This window comes from Dermacentor silvarum, chromosome 2 (genome assembly GCF_013339745.2).
Source record: "Dermacentor silvarum isolate Dsil-2018 chromosome 2, BIME_Dsil_1.4, whole genome shotgun sequence".
Classification (NCBI taxonomy): domain Eukaryota; kingdom Metazoa; phylum Arthropoda; class Arachnida; order Ixodida; family Ixodidae; genus Dermacentor; species Dermacentor silvarum.
The window spans coordinates 13,378,394-13,398,716 of record NC_051155.1 but is presented as its reverse complement, the minus strand read 5'-3'; the positions used below and the strand labels follow the sequence as shown (position 1 = coordinate 13,398,716).

The window sequence follows — 20,323 nt, the reverse complement described above, 5'->3', positions numbered from 1 at the left end:
CTCATGGCAACGGCGACGCCAACGGAAGAAATCTGCTTGAAGTGTCCATATAATTGCTATCGCAATAAAAACTGTTTCAGATACAAAGGCATGGCCAATATATGACTCTCTATTGGCACACTGCAACATTACCTGTGCATCGCACTTGTGCTACGTCATCGATGGAGCAGCAGTGCCATCTGGTGGTGGATATCAACACCACTGTATCAATAAGTATGGCCTTTGATATAGGAAACAGACGAAGAGTGGCGTTACATGACCTCAAGATTGAGGCTCAAGACAGAGTGGAGCTAGAAAGAAGTCAGGCGGGCAGACGTAAGAAGAGGGACAACACGACTCTCAAGATCTTGCCGATATGGTGGCCACTGTTCCAAGTAGGCCCAATGCACAACTTAAGTGGAGCAGGAACGACAACAGGATAGCCATTGCCACTGAGGAATTTGGTCACTAATAACTCCAATGATACGAGGGTTGTCCATAAGATAAGGTTCCCAAGGAGCTGCAGTCATGAGGAACGCTGTGATGCGGGATGCGGCGACACTGGCATGTAGCTTGGCTCCCCCTCTCCCCGCCCCGGCGAGCTGTCTGTCAGTCTTGGCTTGGCAGCCGTTAGAGATGGAGCTCCCACTTGCTTCTCCCGCCAGGTGCGAATTAGACTCTGTGATTCGTTTTACAACGTAAGCTGTTATGGGCTCATTCCAAAAGCCATTTAGGTTCGCGATGGTGTCTGCCGCTGCCACTGGTGACCTTAATCGTTATCGCCAGAAATGCGAAAAAAAAAGTACCCGGTTTCCGCCGGGATCGAACCCAGGTCCGCTGCGCGGGAGTTGGATACTTTACCACTGAGCCACACAAGCGCTTGCTAACAGGCAGCGTAAAAATGTCCTATAAGTGCGCCCTAGGCAGGCGCGCAAGCGCAGACGACGAGATGCGACTCAGAGGAGGCACGCAGTCAGCGCGATCCCGAGCTTCCGCCAGTATGGTGGTGCCATCTAGTTAAGGCGCCTGCAAACACAGCGTGCCCGACATCTAAGTTGCATATACCAGTTGCACAGTGCATGTAACTGGACCTGGTTAACTCAAGCAGGCTCGATGACTATTTGTCACCAGCCCATTTTGAAGATTCCAATAAATGATCATGATCATCATCAACAACAACAATGTACCGTGCCACAGGTCAAGGGATGTGAGATGTGCGCCATGTATTCTGGATACCTCTTCAGTACATGTTATGGCATCTCCTCGCAAGGTACCAACCGCTGCTGAAGAAGTGAATCGTAGAGCTACGTGTGCGGCTACAACCAGGCATCATCGAGCTCAGCAGACTGCTGTGCAGAGAGCATACAAGCCGCAGCTCGCCGTTGACACCGGGCGGACAGTTCAGATTGTTCTCGTCAAAACGAGGCGAACAGACTTTGCCGCAAAGACCCTGTTGTGCGTGATGCAGAAATTGGAGATACTCTTGAGCCGCTCCGCCAGCTTACGCTGTGACTGTGCTGCATGTGCCACACAGGCCTGTGACTTTGTGTGTAAAAAACACTGCGCCGGTGGACATTACTTCCCTACTGTGTAAAGTCTAAGGAGAAAAGTGTATGAGCGTACAAGTGCACAAATGGTGCAGAGGAGGAGGAGGAAAGAGAAAGATAGAAGGCAGAAAGGTTAACCAGAATAATGTCCAGCTGGCTACCCTACACCGGGGGAATGGGAAACACAAAGATGACAGGGAGAGAGAGGAGGGAAGGAAACAAGAAAATTAGCGGTGAATTCACTGACGCATGTGGTATTGCACTATTAGTCAAAGACAATGGTGCAGAGAATTCAAAGACTGACGTACGTCCATGACGAACAGCGTTTTGGAGGGCCATCGGTTTCAGACGAAAAAATTGGGAAAGTGGAAGAAACAATGCTGAAAGATCAAAGGGCGACAGTTCGGGAGCTCTGCGAGATGATCCCCGATGTCAGCAAGACCTGCATTGACAAAAATTTGACAGACCATTTAGGGTGTGCCAAGGTTTGTGCAAGGTGGGTCCCGAAAATGCTTATGGAAGACCACAAACGGCAATGTGTTGAAGCGGCCCGCAAATTTCTTCAGACCTACGAAACCAATGGCGAGGAATTCTTGGACTCTATTGTCACTGGGGACGAGACCTGGGTCCACTACACGACACTGGAAACGAAACAACAATCCCGTCAGTGGAAACATCCAGAGTCGCCGAAGACGCGGAAGTTCAAACAAACACTGTCTGCCAGTAAAGTGATGGCGAGCGTCTTTTGGGACAGGAAGGGGTTATTGTTGTGAGAATTCATGCCTGCCAGTACAACAATCAATGCGGACCGCTACTGTGAGACGAAGAACCTTTGCCGCGCAATTCAATACAAGAGAAGAGGCATGCTCACGAAAGAAGCGCATTTCCATCAGGACAACGCTTGCCTGCACATCGCTCGTGTAACAAACGATCTCATCAACAAATTTGGATTGGATACTGTCACACACCCGCCCTACAGCCCAGACATAGCCCCAAGTGACTACCATCTCTTCCCTGAATTGAAGAAACACCTGGGTAGGACGCATTTCAGAACCGGAGAGGAGCTGAAATATGAGACTTAAGCTACCTCAACATAATCTCAACAGCGATTATGTCGAAAAATAGGGGAAAGTCTAAGCTTTCCAAAAATGTATTATTCAATGCCAATAAACATGTTTCTCATTGTGAAAAATCATCGGGACCCTTAATTTACGGACAACCCTCGTATAAGGCACATAAAAACATTTCATTGAAACATATTTGTAAGGAGATGTACCAGACATATCTTTCATAAATTGTGTTGGTATTAAACAGATGAAACTGTCTCCGCTGGAGCCATTATTACATTGCAGGGAAATGGGGGAACTTGGTCAGCAAGACTCGTATCCTGCACGCAGTGTTCCAGTGGGAAACCTCTAACTTCTGAGTGTCCGACAGCTAACACATGAAAAGCATTGGCATTTAACAAAGGGGTGGACACCAGCAACCTGAGTTTAAAGGTTGCACAAATTCCACCTAAGCCTCTGAAGTACATGTGTACACAATGACACTCATGAGTCCCGCATGCTTTGCCTGCACTTGTGAATGCGTTCTCTGCTCATCCAACCTGTCTCAACCCTCGACCTTGGAGTAGACAGACAGAGGGTCAAGTACATCAAGATGTCTGCACAGACTCTCTTTAAATCTACAGATTCATGTGGATTCCCTGTCTGAAATACATTTCAGAAGCATGTCGTGTCTAAGAAAGAAAAAAATGAGAATCTGGGCATAGCAGATGAAACCTTGTGAATGTGCTCACACATTGTTTTTGCTTCACATTATGTGCTTCCAAAAATGGCTACCATGTACACTCGAGCAAGAGCCACAACCCTACTATGGCAGACCAATATTCCAAGAAAAAAAAACTGGAAAAAACTGAAAAGCGCACCCCCAGATTTGGGCTAGCCCAGCCAGCTGTGTTTTTGCACACAACTACCAGGAGAAAGTGTCCGACAGCTTACAATGCTATGCTGAAGCAAGGTATCATGGAATGTGTGACCAGCTGCAACTTCGGCGTTGAAACAAATGTGTATGTTGCTAGCCCATAGAGTGAGAGAAGCTCAAGGGAAAAAGAAAATGCATTCTGAAAACAATAGCAATCACAATTTCGGTAAAGAAAGAGCACAGGGACTGAGGTGGCCCACTCTCTTGCCTTGGCTGTACTCTGGCAAGACTGCTAAAAAGAGTGTGAACCTTACATGAGTGTATATGGTAATTACCATCGGGCATGATTACTCAGGCACAGACTCGGTAATATCAAACTTCACAAGAACCAGCAAAGATCAGCCGGAAGTTAGTCCCCCCACATACCAATACTAAAAGAGTTTAACAGAGTTCTGTTTCCTCCTGTTCAGAGGCATTCTCGGTCACAAGCTGACCAAGGTTGATGAAAGGTTGATGAAATGAGTGAAGTGAGGGAAGTTGTTGATTCCCTGGAAGCAGAGCGACAGTCAGCCATTCATAACACTACAGTGTGCACCAGGGTCACTGTGCCACGGGGTCAACTGAAGTGCACAGCGTCAGACGCACTGTGTGCCAATCAGCATGACACCGAAACATGACACACTGCTGAATCTCCCACAACGTCCACTTAAAACAATCCCTCTGGCACAAATTAGTAAGCTACTGCTTTTCCCCTTTTCAACTGCTAAGTGTCAGAGATGCTTTTCAGTGTCTGTCGCAGCAATACCTAAACATTATTTTGACTTTTCCTAGAAGTATACTCTTGTACCTCCAATAATAGGCTAAGCACTACAAATATTCCTATCTGCTTGCTGTGCATTACATTATGTTAGCACTTTCTTGGGCAGCTTTTATAAGTCTTGTATTTGTGAGAAAAAAAATGCTTCCAGAAAAATTGAACTCTAATTGATCTGACAGAATTAAGATGCCTTAGTGGAGGGCTCCAGATTAGCCACCTGTTGTTCTTTTATTGTTCTCTCATTGCTTGATAAGATCATTTTTTTTCTTCTCTTTTTTTATTCTCCGCCCAATCATAATGCAGCCACAAGGCAGCACAAAATTTTATTGATGCACTTTTTATTAGGTTTAAGTTCAAATTTCATTCTAACAGTTAGCATGTAGAAATATAATATGTGAGCATAACATTTACATACGAAAAAAAATTGGAAATAAACAAATCTCTTCTTTTGACCTGCATTTATTTCTTGAAATGCAGAAGCACAAACCAGAAATAATGCAGCGAGTTGTCGAGACAAAGGCACACCTTTAAAAGCAGAGGAAGGCGCCACCTGGAGGCATGGCAGCTTAGTGTCAAGGATGGCAACGAAGGCTTTTAGAAATGCAAGAAGTGGCAGAAATCTGCAGCCCCATCTACAGGCACTAAACTAAACATCCTGCTCATCGTCTACAGTCGGCCTAAGAAGGGATGTGAGGCAATAGTTGCCAAGCAAAGCTTAAACACTTTAATTTACCAGGATTTAGAACTAAACACTGGCACAAATACAACAGCCACTCCGAAGTCATAGACAGCAACTTACTGATATCCTTTACCAGAAAAATATTACAACTGCTGCATATAATGAGATAAAATTAAACACAAGTAACAGTAAAGCAGCCATGTTTCAGACGTCATAAAACATATCGCAGCTCACCTATTTCCATTGAAAGTAACATATATTAGAATGTGCAGATTCATTCGAAACACTCACAGTGCCTTTCTTGCCCACTCTGTCTGGCGACTATCACATTAAACCTCCTGTGCAGTTCTTCTGTGCCATTGCTACTATTTGTTGTAATTGCGCTACTTCTCCTGTATTGGATAACATACTGCCCCAGTATGTTTAGCGTTGAAGGCTTCTGAACTTCTGTTCAAATATCACTCTTCATGAAACACCCCATCATCACCAGTTCACTGCCATAACAAAACCAAGATTGTTTCAAGCTTATAAATGTGCTATACCAAGACCAAGTACACCCCTCTATAGCCCAGTGCCCAACTGAACAAATGGTGGAGCAAACTGTTACTATATTGCTGCACATTGCAACAAGTTACATATTCAACTTGTTCCACTTTCCTGCAAATTCTACAGTATCCCTTAAGGAGTATCCCTCATTATCTTTCATAAGCGCAGCTTTCAGCATTCATTCAACCATCAGCTAACTCATTTTATTTGTAATCAACCCTCGTTTGTCAATGCTAGCCTTCTTGGTGATGCAGTATTTCTTTAATATTCTAAAGTGCTTGACCAAATTGCTGAACATCGACTTCAAGCAAAGCATTGAACATTCACACCTCTATGTTTGAACAGGATTAAAGTTGTATCTGTCAGAATACAAGTCCCCTCAGTTCACATGCCCGTCGACCAAGTTATGTGAGCTTTGCCACACGACAGTGTGCTAGGGCCTTTATTTATTTTATTTTTTTTCTATTGTACACTGTACTGAAATAAAGCTATTGGCTGCCATGTATGTTCCCCAAGACATCTACTTGCATTATCTCTTCAATGAACCCATTTTTATAGGCCAAGGTGAACATGCACAATTCATCTTCCCAACGAGGATGCAATACGGTGTTGGTAATTTGGCAAGAAAGGTGCTAATTTAGCAAGTTCTTAATTACCTTATTGACAATTTAACTTTTTTGGAGTCTTAGCAACTTTTTAGTGATATTTCAGAGATGTTATAATACCAGTAAATTGCCCTGGTGAAATTCCTCAAGGCGAATTTGACTAAGTTCAATGCCTTTTGCCCCTTGTATCTCAAAGTGGATATATGCACCTCCATCTAATGCTAGTTCTAAAAACCTAAACCAAACTAACAAAAACATAACACATAGCTTATTAGTGGGTCATAAAGGTGCATTAAAGCTGCTTTTTAGGGCAAAACACAATGTGGTACTATTGTTTTACAAAATCAGGGTCTTTGTATTTTTACATGCCGACTGTCAACTCACCGCCACAGGAAGTAATTTAAAGCTATAGTTTGACAAACATTAATCAAGGTCACTATGGATTCAGGAACAATTAAAACAAAAAATACAATTCTTAGCAAGTCATCAGCCTCACTTAGTGACATTTTACTAAAATGGAGTGTTGTGAATCGTGATCTGGCAACCTTGTCCCTTTAAAGAAAAACTGTTACTAACACTGGTGTAGCTTACCGGGGCACCTGTTCCCACACTGACCGTCAAGCTCTACAATCTGCCGTAAATGTTGTAAAGCATGCAGGCATAACTTGTCAACATATGACCTGGACCTAACTCTCTCTGTGCGTCACTATAATTTCCCTGGTACTTAGGGAATACAAAAACCATCAAAACTGAAACTTGAACTACACCCGCACCATCAACAAGCTTTGAGAAGGCAGACCGTGTTTGTGGGGCAGGTGCAAGTTTACATGTGTATGAAGCTTGTGCATCACGCTGAGCATGCCCAATGACATTTGAGAATCAGTCAGCTATTACACTAACCGAAGAGCACAAATGTAAATGAATCTAAAAACAAGCTAGAAGATTAACAACATCTGCAACGTTTTTTAGGAGTACATATATGAAGTCAATTTTCATCGTTTTATCTCCTGGGCATTTTGGTGATGTGATCCAAATAGCGCAACTTATTCTGCTGCAACCTACATCAAATATGGCCTTGCGCACTCACAAGCTATGTCCTCAACAATATTTCTGCTGGCCAGCCTGTGCTCATGACATCAGCCCGCCAGTGCAAGCATCTTATGAAGTTGTTGGATGTGCAGAGCCATCAATGAACATGTTCAACTAGTCTAAGGGTGTTGGCAGAACAACCTTTTTCAACAATCTTTTTTTTACCAAGATGAGCCATTTAGAAAAATTACTTTCAAATTTGTTGTACTTAAATACACTGTTCCGAAATGTCTTTATACAAGTGCTGATGTTCTTAATGAGTGCTTGTCTTAACATCATCTCCGACCATCACGACAAGCAGCTGCCCGGTTCGATTTCTTTTTCAGCATGATGTCTTTTTGCTTGTTTCAATTTATTACTGCAATTTATATATGAACAAAACATGCAATAGTAAGTGCTGACAAATCTAAACCAACTACTTCTCTGACATGATAAAAAAAATTGCTGGTATTTTAAATGTAGTCGAGGTAACCGGGTAAACAATGTTCTTACTTGTTGAGCAAACATGTATGCATTTTCTGTACTGGATCACATAAAAGCTGCACAGGCTATCGGTTTAAGTATTTTGTATGCACTTCTTGAATTTTTAAATACAGCTAATTTTGGATAGATTTAAGTGTAAGAACTTGCAAAACGCAGCATGTCACAAAAGGATATAGTGCATATAGCAGGAGTAGCAGCAGCACAACAATTTCAGCTGTCTGCCTGTGCCACTGATGTCAAAAGTGGAATGGGAGAATGTCCCTTCCCACAGAATGCAGGTCAGCCTGAAAATACAAGTCACCCACTGCTGTAATTGTCATGAAACGCACCGAACAATGACAGGCCCGCAACGTGAGTACTCTGATTTTGCACACATGCTGGCTAAATTTCAAAATCAGAAGGCAAATTTGCTGCGTTAGAAGCAAAACCACATTTCTTGCTTCAATAGCGTGCCATTGTGCAGTTTCTCCAAACTCCCTTTTATCTTAGAGGAGATTTGTGTTGCTTACCAATGACAGCCCTTGGACAACAATTCCTCGTGAAGAGCTCTGGCCCTTTGAAAGCTGAGAAGCCTATTTCCCATAAGAAGTTTGATGTACAGGAAGGGTCAAAAAGTTTACGGGATGCAGGTTCGGCAAAAAAGCTAACGGCCCAGTTTTAGCTTGCACTTATTAGACAGGTTTCATGGTTCATGTACACTTGTGCACACTTGAAATCCAGGTTGCCTGGCCAGGCTCACAAAATATTTTGCGTCCCCTTCTCAGATCCCGTACACTTTTCACCCTGCCCGCATACTGCAGTGCGGATGGAGGACAGGCAAGTAGATGTGGACACAAGCACCTTGGACTTGTTTTCTTTTTTCTTAAGACGGGCACGCATCCATCTTCCTCTGGACAGAAGAGACGGGTGTTCGTCTCTTCTTCCTGTCCGTTAGTGCACAGTTGTTTACAATGAATTACCAACTAGCCCGGTCACACACTTTGTACAGACAAATAAACAATCACAAATAAATACAACTGTTCTAAATGAACACGTCGTTGCACAAGGATGCCTCCAAGCTTTCTGAAAGCGGAACAAGTCACACACAGGTAATAAACCTGACTACTTGCATTGCCTGATATGCCAAACACATATTCTCTGTAGATGGGTAAGCAGCCGCATGCAAACGAAACATTCTCATTAATTCCTGCACAGCTTGCATCATTTCTTCCAAGACGTGAGGCCTTTTCAAAACGAGTAAAAAAGCCGTCGTTGTATAAATTATGTGCAAGACATTGATGAGAAAGAGAGAATAAGTTCTGCAATGGACACATTGTCAGATACAGTTTTGCAGGTAGACAACATAAAATCAGAGCTTATGAGAAGTGCTGCTTTGTGTCAGAGTGCGCTACTTGTTACTCAAAAGAGAGGCTATGCACTCCAAACATGTCCACAACAACGTCTGTACCTGCAGGTCATGTACCTGAATTCATGTTTGAAATTCTCTATGCTGTTCCATTAAAGTGCCAGCCTCTTTATTTCTTACACCGGCTAATAACTTGCAGGTGTTTTTTCTTGACTTCTTGTGCATTACAGAAACTCAATGCTGTGGAATGGTCTCTTTCCCTGCCATATTTTAGGTTTCCTCAATTGTTCAGTGCTTCATCTTTATAGCCGTACAAATTAGTTTTGTGCAATGTCATCTCAGCTTTGGTTGTCTTTATCTGGCTTTCTTACCTACTTGCCCATTACTTCTCTCGTTGACTGCAACTGCGCTTTCACATCTCGTCTAAAAGTGCCACAAGAGGCCCCATTGGAGCCCAGAACTTCAGGGCTGCTACTATTTACTTCACCTACATAATTTACACTTATCTACTTCATCATCCCATCTCGTTTTCTGCCGACCTCGACTGCGCTTCCCTTCTCTTGGTATCCATTCTGTAACCCTGATGGTCCACCGGTTATCCATCCTATGCATTACATGGCCTGCCCAGCTCCATTTCTTCCGCTTAGAATATCGGCTATCCCCGTTTTTTCTCTGATCCTTCGATTCATACTTGCATAATTCGTACGAAGCTGGTATCGGGGCAGGTTTGTGTGAGTGTAAATGCGGTAACACTCGTCACTTGAGGGTCACAGCTGCAAAGCCCGAAAGGCATGTGGCAATATACAATCAAATGAAGTTCAATAAATGAATACACAAAAAATGCACCATCTTGCACAGAAAATGTGGATGCACATGCATTATCACTCATAAGTTTCAAGGAAATGTCTTATTTATTTTGATTTCAATACTTCTTGCTTGTTAATGTATAATTACTGTTTGGTAATGGACAAATAAATGTTTCATCCAACAAACATAGGTTAAATCCACCTAGATTATACATTTGCATTTGCACTGCTTTCAGGCAGTAATAAAGATTGCAAGTTCATATTGCACAAATTAGAAAAAAAAAGAAAACTGAAAAAAAAATTAAGTCAGGAAAAAGGTAAAAAGAATAAATAGAAAATTGCAGTGTTGCGTGAGAACTACGAGCAATGACTCAGTGTGGCCATAGCTGCACATTGAAAGTTCACATTGCACAAATTATTTTCGAAAATAAACAATAAAAATAAAAGCAGAAAATTTTGAGAAAAAGAATTGTTTAGGAAGAATAAATAGAAGATAGCAGTGCCGTGGCAGCACTACGAACAATGATGCACAGCACAACAATCCTCCTATCGCAGCTGACACGAAGACAATGCACAGTGGATATTGCAAGCGGGAAGAACGAATGTTTCACTACTGAAAGAATGCACTGTTAATGTGTACTGATGCTTACATGTCTAACTAAAGTTATTATACAGAAGCTGAAGTAGGTTATAGTGAACTTCGTTCACTCTGACAGAAAGTGTTTTTAAACTAGAAGCAGCTAAGAGGTTAGTGGGTGAGTCAGTACAGTATGCCTGTACTTGTTGTGTATAGATAGTACTACAGCTTTCTTTTTATGCTCCTAGTTTAGCAGTACTATACCAAAATAAAATCAACTTCTGTTAATTCAACCTTCATGATGCTGAGAAAGTCAATCGGCTTATCCGGCAGGTCAAATTGAACGAGAAGCCCACCACCGATTTATTTGGCAGTATTTACCCAATTCTAACACGCAAACGAATTGAACATGCACCCACATTTTATGGGTTCAATGTAGAAAACTATCATGGAAGTGAAATTAGAGCTTCTAAACGAAGTAGAAATCTAACGCACACCCAATGTCTTAGCAAGAAAATTTTAGCACACCTATTATTCTGGAAATAAGGAAAAAATGAAACCAGTGAACTTTACCTTCAAAGAATGGAAATTTATTTACACTTAATGTTGACTGTCGTCACTCTGACACAGCACTTTATCGCAGTCTATAAACCACCACATGTCATCCTACGTACAGTCCCTAGCACGTCTGATACTCTTTATTTATCACACTCTGCAACAATCCCACATGGGATGGTGACCCATGCCTAGACTAACCACTTCACTAGTTCATCCTGTGACAAATTCAACTCACTGGAACACCAAAAAATGTGGTTGATCCCTCTTATATAGGAATCGGTATAGAACACGAAAGTGAAACGTGTCTTCACAGAAGTAGTGTAATGTTTATTGCACATTGATATATAATGTCTATTGGTGTTTTGTGGCTAAAGCGCCCTTAGGCGTTGATGCACCCACGCTGACGCCTGGTGGCACGTCTCCTCCATCACGACTACCAACGTCGATGACCATGAGCAACCGTCGTGCATATGGAAGCTGCACTACGCTGCACACGCTAGCACAACGCGAAAGACGAAGCACGTAACTGACACACTAACACAACGCGCAAGACAAAGCACGTAACTGAATCGTCACCGAGTCAAATCAGCGCATACAGCGCGTCGTAATTGCAGCCTCCGCGATCAACTTCAGAAACATTTTCAGAGCTAATTGCGGAGGCCACGCTCCGCTGTGCTGAGTACGGTGAACGTGGCCACCTAGGTGGCGTTGGTAGTGCTTCTTGATGCCAGCGTCCCTTCGAATGCTGGCATCGAGGCGTCGTAGTGCTGAGACCACCGAAGCGTTCACTGTCGGTGCGCGTTAGTGTCATAATGCAGTACTTCTCTTTTCTGCTCGTAGGCGGCGGCACCGCCCCGAGCAAGAGCGCGGGTACACGGAGGAGTGTTAGATATATAAGGCGCGTCTGTGTAGCTCTCTGCAAATGCGTTTGTGGCGCAATGGGTTAAACGCTCGGCGATCTATCGTCGCGGACCGAGAGGTCGTGGGTTCGATTTCCAAATTTTGCATGTTTGTGGAACTTTTTCTTCTGGTTTCTTTCTTTGTATTATGTTCTATGACGTATTTCCGTGACGGAAATACGTCAGTGAAGTCTTGGTGGACCCCGGCATAAAACACTTTCGTGTTAAAAACACAGAATGCAACGACTAGTATGTAAAATAAGGCCTGAATCTGAGCTAGTTGGTATGGCAACGTCTGTGCATGTGTTTGCCTGATCTTGTTTCTCTGTTCCCTTCAATGATGTAAAATAACATCTTTTCAATGGTATTTCATTATGAAAGATTGAAAGCAGTATGTCATCGTCATGCTACACCAAAACCTGTCCTGTCATCTTCCTGTGATGGCAATGGCTAGGTAGGCTCTGACGGTAGGTTGTTGCGAACACGATATTGGTTTTGTGTCTGGCTGCACTGTGCAGGCAATTCTGAGACCAATTTTCATGGAAAAAGCTTCACATTAGAATCAAGTAGGAGTGTGTGAATATCACAATTTTTAAATACAAATCGAATACTTAGCTTCGAATATCGAATTGAATAATGCTATGCATTTATTAGCAAGTTGGGTTAACTTGTTATTTTGGAACATTGCAATTACATTGTCAATGTTAAAAAACTAGACTAGTAAGCCGTTATACTAATTGTGTATTTGACTCAAGTTAACTTGGAAAATTTAGTATTGTATTTTCCGGTGTACAAGACGCAGCTTTTTGACAAAATTTTCGGCGGTGCGTCTTATACAACGGTGCGTCTTAAATATTGCTTTCCTTTTTCTATTTGGCAAATTCTGAATTGATGTTGATTCGGCTTTTTTTTCAACATTTAAAACAATACATTACTAATGATGTGTCCTAAATGCGATACTGAACCGTCAACCTGCCAAAAGTAGAGTGCCATAACAAAAAAAAAGAACAAAACAAAAATAGGAGAGTGAAGGGGGAAAAAACGCCTCTGTGCGAGTTTTCAGATCACGGAGGCCGCGTATGCTTCGGATGCCACATGCAGGGGGGTAAAATGGCAAAATATGACAGTTGCATTGCTTGCGAGCATACACATATTCGAAGTTCGCTTTCCTGTTTTTTTCTATTACTTCTTCGTATCAGTCCATTGCCGTCAAGTCACACCAGCTTGTTGCAATGGGTATGGGCACAGCATCATCATCAGCCCATTTGCACCTCCATGCATTGTTCCGCCAGATTCAGCAGGGTCCAGCCAATTGCCATTTATCACGAGGGTGGCTTGTTGGGCTAGTTGGTACATGGCTATACTAGGAAAATGGCAGCAAATTTGAAAGTAGAAAAAATCGAGAAGTAGTCAGACAAGACACCTTCCTGTCGCTTTGTCTATGTCTACTTCTCGATTTGTTCTACTTTCAAATTTGCTGGCATTCTCCTAGTATAGCCATTTACCACGTTGTTTGGTTCACTAACTTCACAGTCCCTCTGCAGTATGCTGCTTAAGCGAAAGAGCTACACGGCGAAGTTAAACGTTGTGGAGTATACAAATGAACATGAGAACCGGGCAGCCATTTCAACGTCGCCGAGAAAATGATTTGCACTAAAGCCCCTCCATCAGCTCAGCCTTCTTTAGATGGCTTTCAGGATACAGCCACCCGGGCGTAAGCGCGCAGTGTAGTACGTGGCCTCCCCACCCTCCCCCTGAGCCTTGCAAAGCCTTGTGGCACAGCGGGCGGTCACTCGGGCGGCGCGGAGTAAAACGAAGTTCAGCGAAGTCGCCAATTGGCTCTGCGATGCCTGGAGTGCGGTTTTGGTGGCGACAGTCACTGCAGGATTCTGCAAAGCAAGCCTTCTAGATTCATCAGCACCTGAGCACAACGCAAGCAGCAACGACAGCGACTCGGAAGCTGAAGGGATGCCCCAGCAATGCTACCGCCAGAATTTGCCCAACTTTTCAACAGCACGTTGGAAGACGAAGACTTTGAAGGTGTTGAGTAAATAAAATGTTTCTCCTGCGTTTACGTGGGATGTTTCTTAATGTGTGGTCATCGAAATTTCCCCCCGCAAATTTGGCGCTTCACAAGTGTTCTTACAGAGACTTAAGTTTTCCGAGATGTTAACTGGTAAGTACGGAAAGTTTACTCAACCACACGTAATGAAGTTTATTTCTGGCAAGTGAGTAAATATATGTGCGTCTTATATACTAAACTTTTTTCAAATTTCGCAAAAAGTGGGGGGTGCGTCTTATACACCGGAAAATACGGTAATGCCCACTAGCTGTCCTCGCCAGCCTGTGCCTTGTTATAACGCACCAAATGCCCATGAACTCGGAGGTGTTTGACCCTATGTGAGTCGTCGGACTTGCCGTCAAGCAATAAGCTTAGAATTGGGTGTGGCACTGCTAAAAAAGAAAAAACAAATTAGGGGCAGCTTCACACTAGTGGTGCGAAGACTGGGCAAACAGCGAAGTTGGCGACGCCGCCCAGCTTTATCTCGGTTCGGCCATGTTTTGCGCAAGATCACCCCGGAATCATCGACAGCCCAAGGAGCAACGAACACTCGGTCATTAAAGTATCTGGACACTTCTGGACACTCAAACGCTTTTGCTCGGTTTCGCGGGCTCATAACTCCAGATAACTTAGCTCCGCCTCTGCGCAGCCGCGGCAACTACTCCGCACAGCACCATGACGCCATGGCTCGGCAAAGCTAAGGCAAAGCGACGTGGCATGCGCGATGACGTCACGGCTCATGCAGCTGTGGTGAGGCTCGACGCGATCGGCGCAGCTGGGGCTAAGTGTCGCTAAGCGACGCATGGTGACGTCATCGCCAGGCGGAGGTTTTGCGGCGTACACTCGACGGACCATCCTCGATCTTAAACAGCTTCGCTAGTTCACAGGGGCATGTGCATTGCGCTTGGACCCTTTCTGCACAACCACCAGGATTGGCCCAGATTTTGGCGTTACACCTGATGGCAAACGCCCAGGTCAAACAGCTTCGCTGTTAAAAGTGCATCCTCACTGTCCGCAAACCTGTGCCCCTTACTACTGAGAGGCTGGCTGGTTTAGTGGCTAAATGTGCTTTATAGGCGAAATTTCGTTAGCAGCACGAAATCACCACACTATTCAGCACAATATCGCCCCAATATCCTTAGATTAAATAGAACCAAATGCTAAGAACCGTGTTTGCTCCCGCACAGCAAGCAATATATTAGATTTGATTCGAAGATTCGTATACAACCGAATATTCGAACCCCCCCCCCCATTTTTTAATATCTCTTTGCAATCGAATATGAATATTAAAAATATCATAATTGATAATATTCGAGCTTTATAAGTATTCCCCACACCCCTAGAATCAAGTAAATACAAAATGTGCCTAAGGCAGGCCATAAATTGTAATTTTGGGAGAAGACACGTGCCAAACGTATTCACTGTAACCCATGCATTGCGAAGACAGACGCTGCCACTGTTGGAGTCACCATAGGGGTCAGGTGCATGTATACTGACCCATAAAGTTTCCAAGGAAGGCGCATTTCAACATCAAATAAAGAAACTTTGAACACATGAAATGTGTAAGCGTCGGCAGGGATATTTGGTCAGGATCATATTAGCAAAAAAACTGAATTAACCAGAGTCGAATTAACGGAAGTCTACCATACTCACAAAAGCATTTCAAATTTATTATCTTGAGAAGAGTATTTCAGATAGCATGGAAAAATCTGCTAAAAGCCTACCTTTCATGTGGCATCAATCCCAATAGAGCCCAGTCATGCCCCGGGGCAAAGTGAGGGTCACTTTGAGCGAGTGCACTCTGCCTCACTGAGTGCCATATTTTGTAAGCTCAGTACTACAGAGCAAAACAAGGGCTGCTATTTTGTAGCGATGCCTTTCTGACACTAATGCCTTTTCGCGTTTGGTCAGTGGTCAGAGCGACGGTCCGTTCATGTTATTAACGGGATCAGCCGGTGAGCGGTGGATGATAAGACTAGTATAGAATAAAGCATAATGCATCACTACAAAAAACCGGCCAAGGTGTCATTCCGATTTGATGGCTGTAATGACTGAGTGCTGCAAAAAGCACTTGGAATGACTATTTGTATACGGACAGCAGCCCTTAGTGCTGCTTTTAATGGCGACAGCTATTTAGGTGATCACAAGACTGATCCTCACTGAAGATTTGTTTGTCATGAAAATTTCACTTAGCAGAAAAAAAATTCCACCAAGCTCAAGTCTGAGCAACACCCAAAGGGTCTACACAGCAACAACAATGCGTGGGTGCACCTTGAACACTCCTTGAGAGGTCTCCTCTGTGGTTGTGCCGTGCGTGGCCAAAAGAGCGAGGGCTTGATTCCCATTCCCATTCCCAGTAGAAACCGCCCACTGAACCGTCCACGTGATCATTTGATAAACCACCCATTCATTACCTCGTCACACCATTAGTAGAAAGAGATAAGGAGTGGAAGAATCGGCAAACAGTGGTGGAGCAGCCATTTGACCTTTTGGTGCAGATCTTGGCGCAGGAAAAAAGTTGATTTGGCACAGCCGATATAGAATTTATGCACAGTTTTAAATGTATATCTAACATTATATGGAACGGAGAAGAAAAAGAATGTTTTATTGCACTAAAAAGACATACAAAAATGATTGTGACAGCATCTGGATCCATAGCCGATATGGCTAGTTAGCGAATTGATCTCGTTATCAACTGAAATGGTAAATAATTATAGCTGAGCTGGCTTTACGCACATTAATGCAGGATTGATGATTAAATTGCCAAACTAGCTCCATTATATTTTTATAGAATAGCTTTTCATGTGTATATATTGCAGCTTGAAGCCGCTTCTGCCATTTCAACTTGCAACAGGTGTTTGCACGTTCACCACGCTTAAAAGCGAGCAAGAAAACAAAATGATTGCAGAAACAAAGAAATGTAAGGGTCACAATAGAACATGCACACCTAAACCACAGTTACAGTGAAGTCCAGAGGTTTCCTTACTTCTGAAGTGTAAATGCTCGTTTGCATAACTGCACAATGGATCATATGAAAGTTGTTTAAAGTACAACCACGAGATTTGCTTTTCCGATCATGCAGGGTTTCGAGGAAGGTTATCACTAATTGTGATTTATATGCTAGTGGTTGGGTATACGAATTACAAAGTAATACTCAAGTGGTACGCTGAACAACTATTCTAAACAATTTACGACAGGACATTATCCGACGGTTGTTTTTTTATCCGACAGCCTCCTTGAGTAGGCTCCACGCCACTTACAAGGGAAACAGAAGGAAAACAGGCTCCATGCCACTTACGAGGGAAACAGAACTGCTGCACTAAGTGCACAAACACAAGAAGCGGCAGTACACTGGAACCTCTGCTGAAGAGAAATGCAACAAATTAGCAAGAACAGCCAATGGAGCACTGATGGCATCGGGCACTCCATTGACTTCCAGGATGATGATGGCAAGGTTTAGGTTTTTCTTTCAGTTTTACCAGCTTGGCAACACGAACAACAAGGCTTTTGTTCTTCAGCTTCTTTGCAGGCGTGGCATGAATTTCAGCTAAAATGCCGTTTTGGAGCAGGACGGTGCAAAGGATAACTCTTGGTGCAATTGGGCGCACCTATTCCACCACGAGGTGAACAAAGGCGACAGACCGTGCAACTAGCAAACCACTTTGGACATGCTTTGCTGAGGGCTACAGCCTGGCATTGCAACACCGTGTGTGACATTAAAAGAGGGACCTGGCATTGCAAGCATTCGAAAACACTGTGCACAACAGTGAAAAGGAAGATGTGATGAAACATGCCACTTTGTGCATGCTTCGTGAAGGAGAATTTAGCATCGCAAGCACTGCGATGCCATGCATGACAAGCTAGCTTCCTCCTGCGATGATGAATAAACCTGAAACCCTTGTTAGAGAGAATGCCAGTGAATTAACAGTCTCTATGCATTGTATACAATGCCGGCCCATTGTTAATGGTATGAACACACTATGAAGCACTTGTGTAAATGCATTCATCAGATCATCAGGAGAAACATGGCTGCCACTTTTCACATCTCACTCATGAACAAAAGCAGCCTCTTGTGGCTTTCCCCCCCCCTCCTTCTTTTTTTATTACAAAAAACATATCTTAATAATGCTCACAAAAACTGCTCAGAGAGCGCCACCATCATTCACCTGAGAATTTTTGTAGTTCACTTCGCTACATACAGTGCAGACACACCAATAGCTGTTTTGTTTGCACATATAACTGCACTGCCCAAGCTGCACACTTCAAGGAAGCTAGTAGACGAATTCCCACCAAACTAACTCGCTGCTGTGTGCACTCGGCAGTAAGGGCAGACTTTCTCATGTGACAGCATCCAAATGACAGTCATCCAGTGACATCACATATCCTCCCTCTTCATATCTGTCTAAGAGTGTTTGCTCGCATCGCTTGCACTTCCTTCTATAGGAACCAATCTGAAATGTGCCTGTACATGACTACAAGGGAAAAAAGCAACAGTTCTCAAGCACAGCACAGCACAGGCTCTACACATTATGCCAGCAGCGGCAAAGTATACAACTCACCTCTCCTGTTCTTCCTGTTCCTGCTCTTCCTGACACGGCAATAGGGGCACCTTTTCTTCCACTGTATGAAATGAACTGCAATCAGTGCTTGGTTTAAAGATACGCAGCTCTTCAGCATGTGGTAAGACCTACAGAACTCAGGTAATCAACAAAGTGAAAGAAAAGACTCCACAAATCTGTGCACACGATCATGCCCAATATTTATAAACATATTTCTTGCATCTTGCTGGACCTAATTTTTCCCAGCTCCAATGTGTGGTGCTGGATCATGAAACAGAAGAGGCGCAGGAGTGTTTGTGCTGCGTCATATTTTCATTGCATCTATACCGACAATAAATGCACCAGTTTTCTCTGCCTCTTCGTTCACTGTTCAAGACAACTGAACTCCACTGCTGTTGCTGTTTAATCGAAACATTGGTGCAAATAAACAAAATGAAAAGTTTTCCCAGTGCACTCAATTCTTCTAGGGAGTAGTTTTCTTGTATTACATTTCTATTACTCTCTGAGACGGAGCTACTGGTTGTGAAGTGACAGTTCCTACTACTACCAAAACTTAACAACGCAGCATAATGATACATGATACATTATGCGCTTAATAAACGAGGAAGCAATCATAGATTTAAGCGCATCGCCATTACGCTCGCAGTTGCCACATTGCATATTCATGACAAATGACAAGCATTTTGTTCATTACTGACCAGGTTAACAGAACAGCTTCCTGCGCTAAGATGCATTGAAATAAACCCTAACGACACATTTTGCATACTGCCACTTAGCTGAAGTAAGACAGGCGCAAGCACCGATCAGCAGTGTACTGAGCACTCCGGAGGAATTCTTGAGAAAAACAGACGGTCCTCACCCTGAAGGATGCGGTCCCTCTCCTGCGCAGCCTTCTGGCGAATCTTTTTTCTCCTGAGCTTCTTAAGCAAGGCCCGAAAACGCCGGTGGCTGAGGCAGCAAAGAAAACGTTTTCGCATAACGCCAAGCCCCTACATCGTAAATACTTACTTTAGCTTTGCAGACGGGGCATTCAAGTCAGACTCTCGGGCGCAAGACCTGCTGAGCATCACGCAAGTCATTATTTACAAATGCGATTGGTGCAGAGCGGCCCGTTTAGCCCACTTCGCCGCTTGATTTCGCGTTTGACGCATTAGGATTTGGATCCGACTCGACTTGGATCTGAACGCCAACACCTGGATCCTGGTACGGTGGCTAGATGGGTAGGTGTGCCGTCCGCCGGGCACGAAGACTAGTTCAGCGCTTCTCCGCATCATGACGACAAAATTGGCGCTGCGGTCGAGGGTTTGGCGCAGGCGGCGCGCGTCGTCTGCTGCTGCGGCCAGGTTACATTGTACCTGCGGCATATTTACCATCGTATTTAAACTGAAAACCACATTCACAGTGCCATCATAGACAGTTACGAATTTCTGAACGCACCAGAGCTTTGTCACTTGCGAAGGTAACGTACTTGCCTTTTCCGTCACCTGTTTGTTTCCACGTTTGAAATTCAAGAATATAATAGCTATTAACGCTGTTTAGTTCGGTAAACACGTTAAACTTGAGTCTACGAGGAGAAGTGCAAATTCTGCATGGACGAAATAGTCCTCCATCAGTTCATCTAAAGCGAGAAAGGTGAAGTTTGCTTTGCAGAATAGATGTATTATCATGTATACAGTAGTATGTACTATGTAGGGGCTGTACGTGAACGTGCAGTGCGTGCAATGCGCAAGAGAAATGCTTTGACTTGAAAGGATGTGCATCAAAGCACAAAAGTATGAAAAGAACAAATTATGGGATTTTACGTGCCAAGACCACGATCTGATTATGAGGCACGCCGTAGTGGAGGACT

At 43.6% G+C, this 20,323-nt stretch overlaps 1 protein-coding gene across 2 annotated transcripts in view; it reads right to left on the bottom strand.

Annotated features, from left to right (window-relative positions):
* LOC119441326 (U2 small nuclear ribonucleoprotein auxiliary factor 35 kDa subunit-related protein 2-like) overlaps positions 1-19,616 on the bottom strand; it is a 112,171-nt gene extending 92,555 nt beyond the window's left edge. The window contains exons 1-4 of one of the 2 annotated variants that reach the window (XM_049661164.1): positions 19,483-19,616; positions 19,334-19,422; positions 18,475-18,535; positions 4,754-4,816 (exon numbers count right to left, since the gene is read on the bottom strand). In XM_049661164.1, coding sequence (XP_049517121.1) covers positions 4,754-4,816; positions 18,475-18,535; positions 19,334-19,422; positions 19,483-19,553 — 284 coding nt within the window. In that variant the 5' untranslated portion in view covers positions 19,554-19,616. The remainder of the gene's footprint in view (positions 1-4,753; positions 4,817-18,474; positions 18,536-19,333; positions 19,423-19,482) is intronic. The other variant, XM_037705946.2, reaches the window with a different exon arrangement.
* Positions 19,617-20,323: the final 707 nt, after the last annotated feature.